This window comes from Bos indicus x Bos taurus, chromosome 21, assembly GCF_003369695.1.
Source record: "Bos indicus x Bos taurus breed Angus x Brahman F1 hybrid chromosome 21, Bos_hybrid_MaternalHap_v2.0, whole genome shotgun sequence".
Classification (NCBI taxonomy): Eukaryota; Metazoa; Chordata; class Mammalia; order Artiodactyla; family Bovidae; genus Bos; species Bos indicus x Bos taurus.
The window spans coordinates 56,175,472-56,190,577 of NC_040096.1; the positions used below are offsets into that span (position 1 = coordinate 56,175,472).

At 34.7% G+C, this 15,106-nt stretch overlaps 1 protein-coding gene across 2 annotated transcripts in view; it reads right to left on the reverse strand.

Moving 5' to 3' along the window:
• Positions 1-15,106, reverse strand: part of PPP4R3A (protein phosphatase 4 regulatory subunit 3A) — a 35,474-nt gene that overhangs the window by 7,442 nt on the left and 12,926 nt on the right. The window contains exons 3-10 of one of the 2 annotated variants that reach the window (XM_027521441.1): positions 14,160-14,258; positions 10,073-10,690; positions 6,969-7,046; positions 6,771-6,887; positions 6,226-6,342; positions 4,411-4,542; positions 4,207-4,309; positions 2,604-2,762 (exon numbers count right to left, since the gene is read on the reverse strand). In XM_027521441.1, coding sequence (XP_027377242.1) covers positions 2,604-2,762; positions 4,207-4,309; positions 4,411-4,542; positions 6,226-6,342; positions 6,771-6,887; positions 6,969-7,046; positions 10,073-10,690; positions 14,160-14,258 — 1,423 coding nt within the window. Of the gene's footprint in view, positions 1-2,603; positions 2,763-4,206; positions 4,310-4,410; positions 4,543-6,186; positions 6,343-6,770; positions 6,888-6,968; positions 7,047-10,072; positions 10,691-14,159; positions 14,259-15,106 lie in introns of both variants that reach the window. The other variant, XM_027521440.1, reaches the window with a different exon arrangement.

The following is a 15,106-nucleotide window of genomic DNA, read 5'->3' on the forward strand; positions in this document are numbered from 1 at the left end:
CAAATGGGCATCTAAATTTACTTATAAAACTTCCCTTAAAAAACAAACCATATTTAATATTTCAATGTACTCTTTTCTAAGACTGAAAACACCTTAAATCTCAAACTTACGCTAATTCTTTTAGAAATTCTTGATAAAAATTCCTACTATATAGACAGTTCTAAAGAATGCATTCCTAATGACTGGCATCTTCTTTCAGAAGCTACTCATTCTCAATCCTGGAGAGAGCCGCACTGAGAATTACTTGAGAAAGAGTAAGGTTTAATCAATGATAGCCTAACTTAGTTTGGAAAATATTAATAAAACAAAACTTAGATTTTTGCGAGCATGCTTAGTTTCCTGTAATACAGACTCATTAATTAGTCACAGTTCTCTTCATAGTTCTCATCAAACTGAGACATTTTCTTTGCAGTATTCTAAGCAAAATAACAAGATGAAGGACTAAAGAAAAGGCCTTTCCTTTTCTGCCACTCTTCCACTAGACTCACATATTCCACCTATACCAAACCACTAAAACATCACACTTAACATTTTGTTCATCTGAATTATGTATTCAACCAAGAATGTCACCCTCTCTCATGATCAAGACACAACTTACTTTACTCATTTCTGCAAGATCTCCCTCGTCTGCCTCATTCAGGTAGAATAAGTCATTTTCACTATACATCCAAAAACACCTTGATATAATGCTGCTGTTGTTTTGGTTTTATCTCCTCCTAATGAACTCTAAGCCACTTGACAGCTGAGTCTAAGTCTTAATCATCTTTATCCTAATACCAGGTATGTACCATATTCCATCAAATCTAAGATGCCACTGATTACAAAAAACCTTTTCTACTATTAAGAAAACAAAACAAAAAAACTACCAATCATAACATGTCATTAATTTTAAGACTCAACTTGATATGAGTATCAATACATATCTTAGAATCAATAAAACGTGGTAGTAGGTGTTAAATTTACTGAAACAAAATTAATGTATTTATTTATTCAGTTTTTCCATTCTCTCCCATCTGCTCAAACTCCCTTTCCCGCACTCAAATAAGACCTTCCAGACGTGAAAGAACAATTCAGAGGTGTTTGTTATTAACTCCCTCTCAACTTGCTTTGGGACTCTCACTTTTCCTGTGGTAGGTTTATAAGGGAAATGAGTATGAGTTTAAAAGCCCTTCTTTATATGCACCACATGTGTTCTCAGTACACACTGCAGAATCCACACTAGCTAATTCAGCTGTAACAACTGTCACCCTGATAGGTTTCCTTCTAAGAAAAATTCATTCAACTTTCTATGTTTAATACTGTTTTAAAGATAAAATGTTGACACGGTAAGTTAACATCAGGAATATCCTTATAACATGTTTTTAAACTTAAGGATGTTTTAAAAATTAATTAAGCAAAACCTTTTTTTTTTTTGGCCATACCACATGGCTTTTGGGATCTTAACTCCCCAACCAGGTATTGAACCCGTGCCCTTGGCAATCAAAGTGTGGAGTCCTAACCATTCCATTCACCAGGGAATTCCCAAGCAAAATAATTTAAAATGAAAGTAAAAAAAGATAGCAAAAACATGTTTATGTTCAGGCCTCTAACTAGTGGATGATTACAATGCCTTTATATACCAACAAAACCAAACTTACCCATAAAAACCAAAAGGCCAAAAGAGTTACCAACAAACATCTCTTACTGAACCTCTAGTGTACCCTAAAATTGGTGTGTCAACTTACCAAAGAAAGCTGACTGCTACATGATCAAGAACATGCTAGATTAATCTATTTATAATTCAGAAACATGTTTCATTTCAGTAAACTAGGGTTTTATGAATACAGTGAAAGTCAATTTTTGAAAAACGTATAACTAAAACAGCCTTGTTAAAAGACTTGTTGCTCTAAGAGTTAACAAACCTTTCTCATAAAGGTCTACAGAATACATATTCTAGGCTTTGTGGGCACAAATGGTCTCTGTAGCTTTATTTCAACAATGCTTTTAAACCATAAAACTATTTTTCAGCTCACAAGTGGTGCAAACACAGAGCACGGACTGGATGTGGCCACAGCTGTGGTTTGTTACCCTTGCTCTAAAATACCTGCGGTGACACAGGGTAATGTATTACAGCTGGGTGTCAAATATGTCTCAGTAAAGCAAGGGGGAAAACATTTGGGGAATTAATGAATGGACCATCTGTAGACATTTGTGCTAGGCAGTCTGTAACTTAGAAAAAAACGCATTTTGGAAACTTAGTACTATTAGCTATGTTTTCCAAATTATGAATATATTCTTCATGGCAGTGTGAGATTCTAGTCTCACAAGAGTGTCTAATTTGTGACTGTCATGCCATATATACTAAGTAAAAAATAAATAAGGTAATAAAATGACTTAAGGTGTCATTTTAATAATGTAATACTTTAATATATCTTTATTGTATACTGAGAAAGAAGAATCAGGAAAATCACCGCTCAAAATGTGGCAAGAGTACATTGTCAGTATAGTTTAGTATTAGAACCTAGGTTTCCTGAAATCAGTGATCTTTTCTTCTCAGGCAACAAGACTGAAAGATACCACAATAATACAGAGACAATAAGTAATCCAGCAGAAGCAACACTTACACAATGCCAAGAAAGCATGCTTCGAGGCCATAAGAACCAGCACTCTCCGGAGGATGTCCTTGTTAATAATGTAGTTCTTTATGTGGTAGGTATGGTGCTCCACACAAAATGTTAACAATTCCAATACCAATGCCAATAACTGGGCAGTCTGAAAATCATCTGAACAAAACACAATTATACTTAATGGCTTATATTCATTTTCCCCCCAAATTCCAATCAAATAAAATCCTTCCTATTAACCCAAATATGTTCAAATTAAGGAAAAGGAAACTAACATTTACTGAATGCCTACCATGTGCTAAGAACTGTGCTTTCCATTTTTCACATCTAATTTAAACAACTCTGAAGACTTAGTGTCATAAGACCCAGGTGTGAAATGTTATTAGTAAGGCAACTGGGATACAAATCTATTAGATCTGCTTTATTCCGAAGCGTGAGAATGCTCTACCATGTCTTACCATGTTCCTCAGCGGATGCAGATATCACAGGAGGTCCTACCAGACATCATCCAGCTTTAATGAACTGCTCTCTCTGCTCCTTTGATTCGTGTGCTTGATTTGTGCCTCCTTTTACTCCATATTACTGAGTCCACACTGCATTATAATCTAATCACCGGTTTATCTTCCTCACCAGGCAGCAAGCCTCCAAAAGTATTTCACACAGTTTTTTTCATTTCCTTCATTTAACCCCTGAAGATTAGCACAGTGCCTTTCCCACAGAGGGCTCTCAATAAATGTTTGATGAACTAAACATGTAGGTTTGGAAGGAAGCCTCAAGATTTACCTACTATATATTGTGTTCCTAAGACTTACTTTCAGAGTCATAAAAAAGGGTAAATTAACATTTATTTTCTAAGTGGTATTATGAATTATCAATATAGCATATTTAACTTATATGACAAAATTACTTATTGTCAAAGCTTCAATAAGGAATTTCTCAATGTAGACCCTAAAACTACTGTTATTTTCTAAATCTCACACAAGACACACACAAGCTAAAGTAATAAAATGCAGAAATAAATAATCCTAACTTGGAATAATCCTTAATGCCAAAAAAAAAAAAAAAAGTTTAATACTGAGGACAAGCTTTGCTCTAGCTATACATGTGAAGTACAAATAACTTAAAATCAATCCTCTAATAATTACTTCCATTTGTTTCACATATGTAAATACAAACTAAACACAAATATTGCTTTAACAAAAAAATTGTTTTAAAACTCTGAGAGCAACAAATTATCTCTGGTATCTTCTTTCAGAGTTCTACTACCTCTGATTATAACACTTAAAAAAAAGAAACTTATCTTGACATTACCTCTTTTGAAAATATATTATCAGACCTCCTGTTGGCTCAGATCTGCCTGCAATGCAGCAGACCTGGGTTTGTTCCCTGGGTTGGGAAGATCCCCTGGAGAGGGGAATGGCTACCCGACTCCAGTATTCTTGCCTGGAGAATTCCATGAACAGAGGAACCTGGCAGGCTACATACAGTCCATGGGGTCGCAAAGAGTTGGAAACGACTGAGCAACTAATACACATTAACACCAACTTTTGGGGTTTCAGAATTCAAGAACAAAGAACTCAACTACCACCCTATATTATCTTACCTTTGCTAGGTTTGTCTTCAGTTGTATTTGCCAGCAAGGGGGCAGTAAGGACATGCATACAGTGCTTGTAGAAGAAACCCAGAAATTCAGTCTTTTCTGTTTTCTAAGGAATCAAGAACACTTTCATGAACTTTAACTGCACTGGTTCCTACCAGCAATAAAAATTATACTAGCATGAAAAAGTGAAAAATGCCCGTGGCTTACATTGGCAGTAGCCAACATGTTTTCCGGATCAACTAATGTTCGAAGCAGGCCCATAAGCTGGACTGCTCCTCCAAGTTCAGGGTCTGTATCACAAATCATATGTTCTATGATGAGGTTGATGAGCAAAATATCCTGTTGAGAAAAATGCACATAATAAGGATCACTTATTATAGGAGAGAATGGAAAGAGCACATACTATGACACATGCTACTGTATTACACCTGTATTTTGTTAACTGCAAACCAAATACTTGACTGACTTAATAGGATAGTGAGCAGTTTCCCTAAGTATGGTATAGGCACATCACACAAACAGTACCAAAACGAAAAGAAAGTTCCTTTTTCTATTATCTTTAAATCCCCTTGATTAAAAGAATGTTTAGCTAGAATTTATAATATTGTTCTTGCACTGCTATAGATTCCTTCTATTTATGGCGAATAGTAACTGTATCTGTTCTCCATTTATGGAAATGATGTAAAGTTTCCATTTAAAACAAATTTAAGGAAAAAATAGCTGATACCTAAATGTCTCAAACTGGAGGAAATAAGATTGTGTTATTTAGAGAGCACACAGGAGAACAAATATAGATATTCCAAATGACGTAGAAAATTGACTGTTTTCCTGATCCTCTACTATGATTGGTTTTCGTGGCTCAAGGAGTAAATAAAAACTGAGGGATTCAGTGAAAAAATCTCCACTCATGCCTATATATGCAGTAGTAGGACAGACAAGGAGAAAATGCAGACAGTATATGAAAATGATGATCAGGACTGGGAATCAAGAAAATTACAGCACATAAATAAAGTACATCGATGTGTGTTCAACTAGTGGCTTACAGGGCTAACAATAGTCCTTAAAAAAAAACACCTGTATGTTTATTTAGGTTTTTAAGATAGGACTATTTTATAAAAGCAAATATAACATAATATTCAACAGTTCAATCTGGCACTTCCTGCACCTACCCTGACGTTATAATCTTCTTTTAAAATTATTAAATATACAAGTTTCTAGGCATTCCACTTCATTTTGACATCACAACACATTAAGATCTTTTTAAAAAGTAAAAAGTATTTTCTATTTTGTAAAAATACGACAGGGTGCAATTCTGCATATATATTTTTTCTAAGAGGTATCTTTTTTACCTCATCCCTTAAGAAGGAATTCAGGGCAGTATATTATTTTTAAGTAACAAAGTACTTTCAAGATTTTATAGGGGAAGGAGGAAATAAAAACTCATGATCATTGGTTTAATTATCTGAAAACAGAGCACACACACTCAGTGCTTCCAGATACGCCATGTACCACAGACTCTGGAAGCACCTTTCGCATCACCAGGATACACTCTCACTGACTCTGAAACTGACGGGTGTTACAGGGGATGGAGGTGGGGTGTGTGTGCATTCCTCATCATTCTTGTTGATTTTGAGACTCTCTCCCTAACAAAGCCAATGTTTTCCTAGGGAAATTATTCATAATTCCACAAAGAGAAGAATGATTTATTGACTAAATGATTTAAACAACACAACACAGCAGGTTAATTTCAGAATTAAGAAACTTCATCTCAAAAACCTTTAAAGAAATTTAAGTTGAGCATTATCAAATAACTGCTGTAGGACAATTTATAGACTGAAACAGGAGTCAATTTAGGAGAAGAATAAGTCATGATATTATGGCTATACTTTTCTCAAACATTAATTATTTAAATCTTTAAGAATGAGTAATAAATATAGTTATAGCTCCCCATGTATACTTACTGTTAGTGCAAATAATATTTACCTTGTTGGTTATTTTTTGCTCTGTTAACTTCTTACTTACATCATCATTCTGTTGTGCCTCCTGCATGACAAACTCTCGTACCATGGATGGATTATATTCAACCAAGTATGAGAATATATCAGTAGCAGCACTTCGCACCTGTGTATCATCCATGCCCTGCAGATAAAAAAAACACTTATTTCTCCTATAATAATAAAAACATGGAACTTGCACCTATATAAATCCAAAATCTAACAAATAATAATGAAAAAAGGGAGGTCAAGGAAATTCTGCCATATGTAAAGTTCTTTTTCTGTGGATAGTTATACTTTCTATTCCTGTTTATTTTTCTACTTTAACATTTCAATGAATAGGCTGCAAAGTTAACAAATTATTAAAAATATGGAAAATTCCTGTGAGTATCCTTTCAGTACTGTGTTACAGGCTATCTAATACTAGGACTTTATAGCTTTTTAACTTTATGTAACACACAACTTATATTAAATATTGGCTATAATCAAATAGTTGCATGTTACATAAAAAAATACAGTATTTTGTGGCTTAAAAATATAATGGCAATTAAGTATAAGGAGAAATAAACTTACAAGGATGACTTCTAAAGCTGGTAATATACCCATGTTTGACAAAGTCTTGAAAAAAGCATCTCTGTTTTGAGGTTGTAGCGTTTGGGAGAATGCACAAAATTCTTTTAAAAAGTTAACCTGAAATTAAGAAAAAGGGTAAGTAATTATAAAAGGTATGTTGTTTTAGCTTCACGCCCTTCATAATATCAGATTTCTTACCAACTCTTGTCTTTTTTCCTCATCTGTTGCTTCATCTGTTAGTTGTGCAAATAAATCTGTCAGAAATTTTTCATCTTCCTGTGAAATCAAAGGATAAATTTAATTATGCTAATAATAAGACTATACTTTTAAGATACTATTATAGAAGATATAAATTGTATAACTAGAAAAGGGGAGATGGTATTGGCAATGCTGTTTTTTAAAAGAAAAGTAAAAAAACTATAAAGGATAAATTGGGCATTTATAAGGATATCCTTTGTATTTCGGCACGGCTCTATTTCCTAAGGGCCACATTATAAATATTTTAGGCTTTGCATTCTCTACCACAGCTACTCAATTCTGCTGTTATCGTAGGAAGCGGCCATAGGCAATGTCAGTGAATGAGTTTGGCTGTGTTTAGATAGAACTTTATTTACAAAAACAAACACGGTTTCTACACTCATCGTTTTCATAGGGTTTCATAACCTTAACCTTCGAAGTTAAGGTCCTATAACCTCTCAAATGAAGATAAAACTTCCTTCACATTTTAACAACAGAAATGATTCAATTACTTAAAAAGCTAAATTCAGAACTTTTAAAAAAACATTATTTAAAGATTTCCACATACACAATAATTTAACACATAATCAAATTATTCTGAAAATGAGTCAAATGATACTCTACAGGATACTAATCTGAGCATGTAAAAGTTAAAAGTACAGAACTTGGAAATAACATATGTTGTCTTATTCTTACCTCTTTATTTTATAATTGAGACATGATTAAGAAATTTATCCAAAGCCCAATCAGTTAGCAGGGAGGTGGGCAGAGCCTTCCTGACTGCCTGTTCAATATTTTCTGCCACTATTTTTAGTTAAAATTTTAATTCCATACTACCACATCAACTAGAAGTAAATTCAATAATACATGCCCTACAGTTATGCATATGAGTTATTTCCCATTCGTTTATAAACCCCATATTCACTACTGTAAGCGCTCAAGAAACATTTTGTGATACTAAATTAGTTATTCCCACCTTTACTTTTACAATACATAAGCCATACCTCAAATGGCATCCAATATTAAGATCCACCTCGGATATAATATATCCCAATTAAAAATCTAATGATTAAAAAACAATCTCTGCACTGCTGTGAAGTATAGAGAATTAAGAATGCTCCACAGTATTACAAAGAATATAACCAGTCAATGTAAGGCTTATGACCATGTACAAGGTGGATAAGAACCTGCTTTAATTACTCCCTGTCAAAATATTTGTAAAACTCTTCTTTCTTCACAGCAGCACTTTGGATATAAATGCTCAGCAACAAGAGAACAGAAGGACTACAGCACTGGCAGTCAGCATTTTACAGAGCATACTGTAAGGAAACAAAACTTAACTTGAAATTATTTATACTTAATGAGTAAAACTGGCATTTTACCGGTCTGAAGACCAAGAAAAACAAGTGATGGATCCCTGTGAAACAAAACAAACGAGAACCATGTGGAGCTAAATAAAAGGACCAATAGCATTTGGGACTATCCAGGGAAACCAGGAATCAAAACTACACCAGAACAAAGGATCTGTTAGGTGGCTGGCAAAAACTAGTTCCTTAGCCAAGAACAAATGAACATTAGTACCAGAACCCTCCTTCTTCCATTATCAATCACAATACACTATGTAGAAGAATACTACTGTAGTTACCAAATTGTACTGCCTGTATTATTTGTCTTAAATGAATGAAAAATAGGTCAAATTAGTCAACACGAACTGGACTTATCACTAGCTTCAGAAAAGCAGTTTTGGTAAAATTGACCTTTCTATTTGAATTCGTGTGTGTGTGTGTACGTATATATTATACATATATATATATAGTGACAAAACCAGGATCACTGAAAATATAGTTTTCTAAAAAGGAAGAGACAAAAATTATATTTACAGTTTTATTCATAACATATGCTACCAAGCAGCTCTTGCTGACATTTATTTGCTTCATTTTTTAATATAACAAATCCAGGTTCCAAATAATTATTTTATTTATAGATCTGGGGTAAGGTCTTATAGCTTTCAAATCACATCACATATATGTTACTGTTACAATATTCTGGGTAGGAACAAAGCACACAAGAGGTGTGCAACTCACAAATCTTGGCACTATGAAGACATATTTCAGTTGAACTAGACTAATTCACGCACCATGAGATAATTTACTGAGAGATTCTCTGACTTTGGGGCTGCTACAAATGTAGATTACGAGCCAGCTCAGAGATCTGGATTGTGTGTTTTCTGCAGAATCCAGGATGTATCCTAGGTAATTCTGATGCAAGCACCCTAACACACCACACTTGAGAGACTGGGCATACTATAAAAAGAAAATTTGGAGTTTATGTTTAATAGGCGATTAACAGATATTTAAAATAATACTCAAGAGTCTTGTATCATGTTCAATGCTTTACATGCATGCATCTTATTTAATCTTCAGATGACCTTATAGGGTAGATACTAATATCACCAACCTTAAGATTAGGAAGCTGAAGCTTTTAAGAGATTAAGAAAGTTGCCCAAGTCACACAGTTATTAAGTAACAGGCAGAGCTGAAACTCAAGTGCAAGTCTAACCTCCCCACACTCTCATCATTACAAAAGCATGCAGCTGTAACTTGCCAACCTCTGCTATATTCTCTTGACCCTAAAGCTAGACCTTTAATAAATAATTACCCCGGAGTTCTCCATATTTTATAGAATTTGTATTCTATATTTAATGACATATTTTTTGGCTTCTATTTTTTTCTTTCCTGTTCCAATCTATTCGGTTTTATGCCTAATTGATAGTTTAATATCCCTAAAATTCTACATTCAATTGTTTCATTAAGATCCTTTCTCTATAATTTCTTTGAGCTAGATTTTAAAAAAAATCACCTTTATCATCCCTAATCCAAACACAACCTTCTGTGTTCCGCAGTATTACATATTATAATCTCTTGCAATATCACCAAAGTAAATACCTTTAGACAAAAAATAAAATTCAACTTATGTGCCTAAAGGAACAGAAAATTTTTGCTGAAGGTAACGGGCATTTTTTTTAAGCAGAGAAAAAAAAAAAAAAAAAGAATGATCTAACTCACCTGTAACATACCAACAATTTCTACCTTATTGAAAAAAATAAAGGAGTGAAGTGTTGATAACATATTTTCTTCAAAGACTGAAGGGGTAGGGAGAACCATATCTTGTATATACTGAACTCTGTATGTCTGATGAATTTTTTGTTTCAACTCAGGATCTGATATGGGAATCACTTCTTTAAACTTGGCTGTTTTTGTTAGAAATTCCCTATGTTTTCGTGGTTGTGATAAAGCAGGATCATATTCTAAGCATCCAATGACGTCCATGATACATTCCTCAGAGAACATAACTTCAAAAAGAGCAGTTCGATTCAAGAGGAAGATGCCTTTGATAATTTCATACAAGTGGTGCAGTCCTTCAATATTTTCCAAATCCTCACACACGTGGAAAAGCTCTAAGAGCTTTTTAATATAGCCCTCATTTTCCAGTGCTAGTGCAAGTTTTTCACGACGCAGGGGAGAAGGTAAGGATGACGCCACAAGTTCTGCAATTTCCTCAAGACGACTTAATTCACAAGATGGCAATTCTAAACCTGGTGATGACATATCATCGAAACGCTCCTCTTCAGACTCATCTACAAGGTCCTGAGTGATGTCCACTGATGGGTCCTTTCCTTGAACCTATTAAACAATATTTGTAATAGCTGAAGAAGTATAATCAAAGCAAATCTAAATGATATTCTTAGATATAAGAAACGTACAACAAAACTGTAATCATGATTTTCAAGATTAGAACTTTCTTCAAACTTGACACAAATGCCTGCTTTTCTAAGCACATTTCTATAAATAATACACACTTTTAATTTTAAAGAAGGAAGTTCAAAGTTCAGAAATGTAATGAGCTTCCTCATAAATACAAGGTTTATCAACAATGGAAACATTCATCCACTAAAGTATCGGTGACTGTGACTTAAGAGTGCCCTGCAGACCCATAATAAAGAGGCCTGATGGTAAAACACCCATTCATCAACAGGCCAGGGCAAATTCCAGAAACATTCCTAGCATTATGCTATGGTACATCCATTAAACTCTTCAAAGTTTAAGTAAAATTCTAACAAATGCTGTGACCATAGAAAATATGTATCACTGTAAGCAATAAGAAAAATATTTAATATCAGTTAATTTAGAAACCAAAGGAAAAGAGCATGTACAAACTGGCTTTGGACCAAAGTGGGTCACTGATTTGGTATAAATGCTGGTTGGTAGCCCAAAAATATGATTAAGAAAAACTGAGCTGGAAACTGCACCCACATAAAAATAAAACCACACAAAAAGTAACTGCAACCTATATGTAGTAGAGCTATGCCCTAAGAATACCCGCTTATAGTTAAGTAACCAAACCATTAAGTTTTTCTTTCTACACATCCAGACCTTTACCTTTCATGATCCCCTAGAAGCTCTAAAGTTTGTCATAAATCCCAACCTTATGTCAGTGTAGGGGACTCTACTTATAAAAAATTAACTTATAAGTCTTCACAATTAAATATAATTTAAGGTAAAAGAAACTTTTTATAAAAGGTCAAAGACATATTTCAGAATGAAATGAGTTTTGCTCTCTTGGCCCTATAATCTGACACTGGCATTAAACCAGCTCAAAAGGCCAAACTGAAAGGTAAAGGAATGGAAAAAATAGGCCTCATATGAAATGACCAACAAACTTAAACTGCTTAGAATGGTTAAGAGATGTTGATGAATATCAGAAGGGAAGAAGACCTGAACTAAGTCTTGAAATATGCTGCAAGGTGACACCATCTTGACCTTAATCCAGTGGGCAGAACCACTAAAAGGAGGCCAGGCACATTCACAGCTTGTACCTGGCATGGTCTCAAGTTGGCTCTGGATTTTTGAAATTACCTAAGATCTCACCACAGCTTTAGACTCCTAATATTCAAGCTATGGCTTTACCTATAGAAACATGGTAGGCATTTGATTACAAAATCAAATGAAAAGGGATGAAAGACTGTAAATGTATTGAAAATGGTATCTTCTTGAGTGAACTCGCAAATATGAAGACTGAACAGGTAATCCAAAAGGCCTGTGTTTAGGAATCTGATCTGCTTAGGGAAACAAAGTGAAAACTCTTAAATATTTGACAAGTATGTTTCAGTCTTGCTTTCAGAACAGAAGCAATATGAGAATGAAAATTTTAAAAGGAAACGAGGCTAAGCTAGAAGAAAGAGCTTTCCTGGAGAAAGGATAAATCTCAGAAGTCAATCTGGATATAAAGAAAATGAGAATGTGAAGACCATAAAAGATGTGCAGTCAGGGTCATAAGTCATTGGGAAATGACATTTTGAACATGAACTATGTAACTATATCAGAAAAGAACAACAAAGTAGGCAGGATTCCCAGGAATGTTACTACAGAGAAAAGTATGTAAGTACTACTAGTGTCCCAAGAGACAATGAAGAATTTATGGTGTTACAGACTAAGGAAAAGCATAATAAAGGTCTAAGAATTTTAAAGACCCAGGCCTGACAGTAACAGACTGAGTCCAGGACTGAGTTAAATACTAGCCTAATAAAAGACTGTGTGCAGGGTGGGGCTGTTCATGTCAGAAAAGTGAAGAGGAAACAAGATTTGTGTGAATAACAGATACTTTCAGCACCACCCTGAACTCATTAATTTCATCTGTTTCTACCGGAGAACTCCAAATGACAAAATCTAGAGGAATATGCTGTAGAAACAACTGTATGGGGCAGAAAGCAAAGAAAACATGAAGAAGGCATAAATACATATATGTTAGTTTTTCACCTGTTAAGAGAAGGAAAGCAACAACTAAACAGGTTAATTTATGAAACACAACTGAGTAGAACGATATAGCAGAAATAAACTTTGCAAGTTAAGGAAAATCTGTGTCTCAAGAACACAGGCTTCTATAGTCTATTAAGGCAGTGGCTCTCAAATGTCATGGTTCACCAGTCACCTGAAGCAGGCACTGACAGACAACTGCCAAACTTGGCCCACCACCTGTTAATAAAATTTTACTGGTAAGAGAACGACATCCATTTGTCTGTCTATGACTACTTTCTCAGTACAACAGCAGAACTGAGTAGCTAAACAGTAGTTAAACAGTGTAGTCCACAAAGCCTAAAATATTTACTACCTTGCCCTTTAAACAGAGAAAATCTGATCCAGAAGGCTTATTAAAACTGGTACCTACTCATAGAGTTTCTAATTCAGCAGATCTGGGATAGAGGTCTCATAATTTGCATTTCTATCAGATCCCAGGTTATGCTCATTCTACTGGTTTAAGAATCACACCTTGAGAACCAATGAATTAAAGAATCTGCTGAAAATTATTTCTTCTCCAGATAAAATAAACGTGAGGATAGAAAAAGTGTCCTTAGGATATAATGGTCTATATGAATCTTTAATAAGAAAAAACGGCTTGAGCCACTAGAGTGCATTATCAATGACCATTCACAAAAGATTGTGGAGATGTTACCACTAGACTCAGGTACAAGAACCACTAAGGAATTCTGGAATCAACCAAGAACAAAAATGATGAGACTGAAGAGAGAGTCGAGAGTCACAAGAAGTTACTGAACAAAGATGATCAGACTTCCATTTTAAAAAAGATACTCTAGCTGGGTAGATCTGGGATGAATGCAATAAACCAAGCAAGAAATGATGGTAGCTTAATAAACCAACAGCAGTGAAAATGAAGATAAATGAATGCATTGAAGACTTAAGAGTTTAAGGACTGAATGGACAGAGAGGATGAAGGAAGGATAAACTTGTTTCTGACTTCAGCAACTGAATGGCATTTACTAAGATGAGAGAGATAGGAAAATGAACAAATCTCAGTGAGATTAAGCTCAGTTTTAGACTACTGAATTTGAGATGCTAGTAGCATTCATGGAGGACAGCTCTGAAAGGCAGGTGAATATAAAACTCTGGAGTTCAGCAAAGGTCTGGACTGGGTATACTGGTGTCAATAAATTGTGCTTTTCTATAAATCAAGTTTTCACAGACAGTACTAATCTATATGACGTGTCTCTATGCATTTTAAAGTATGAGGTATCAGCTTAAAGCACAGCAAAAAACAAAATGCTTAAAATGAAAGCATGTTGATTTTCTAAATTACCTGACATATCTTCTCCCAAATTTCATCACATCCAGCTTTTTCTTGAAAGCTGAGGGCCAAGTCATAATTTTCTGCTTCAGACCACACAATCAAAGTGTCCTTAAGAGAAAAAAAGAAGTCTGAATGATTAACCTATATTATCACAAACTACTTTAAAGTAAAAAGCAAACGAACAAAATAGGGAAATGAGAACAGTACTCATTTCTGCTTTTTGCAACACTGATATTAGTCATTTCCAATGTTCTTTTACACTTCACTTTATCCAGTCTATAAAACGAAAACAATGTTCTCCTTAAGGAAAAGCTGAACCCATATATGAAAGCCACTACAACTGCACACACCATCCAAATGTACCAAAAGATACAAACTAAAATTATGTCAGTTTGCTTGCACATTGTCACATTTTATGCTCTAGTCAAAACGCCCAAAGAGAAAGTCTTGAGTATTTTAATGACAAGGGTATGTTAGGAGGATGGGATTAATAAAATAAACACAGTTCCTCCTCCTCATTGTCAGTATCCGGTGTTCTTTACTGGGGCACTCGAGGCCCGTAACATCCTTGAAATCATTAGTTAAATTTGTAATATGTGAGCATTTATCTGGTCAGAGGTTTTTTTTTAACTTTTACCAACATTCGGGAAGCAAGAAGCTCCTAGCACCCCCTTTATTTTTCATACTGACTTTTTTATGACAGTAAGTTTAATAAACAGTTTTTACTAAAGATACCATCTCAGCAAGACACTACAACCACAATGCCAAGACCACTTTACATTTGCTGTAGTACAGTATGTATTCTACAATATGCATGGTATAATATTTATGGGATTTAAGATATCCTTTCAAGCTTGCGTTAGCCGCTTAGTTGTGTCTGACTCTTTGCAATCCCCCAGACTGTAGCCCGCCAGGCTCCCGTGTCCATGGAATTCTCCAGGCATAAATGCTGCAGT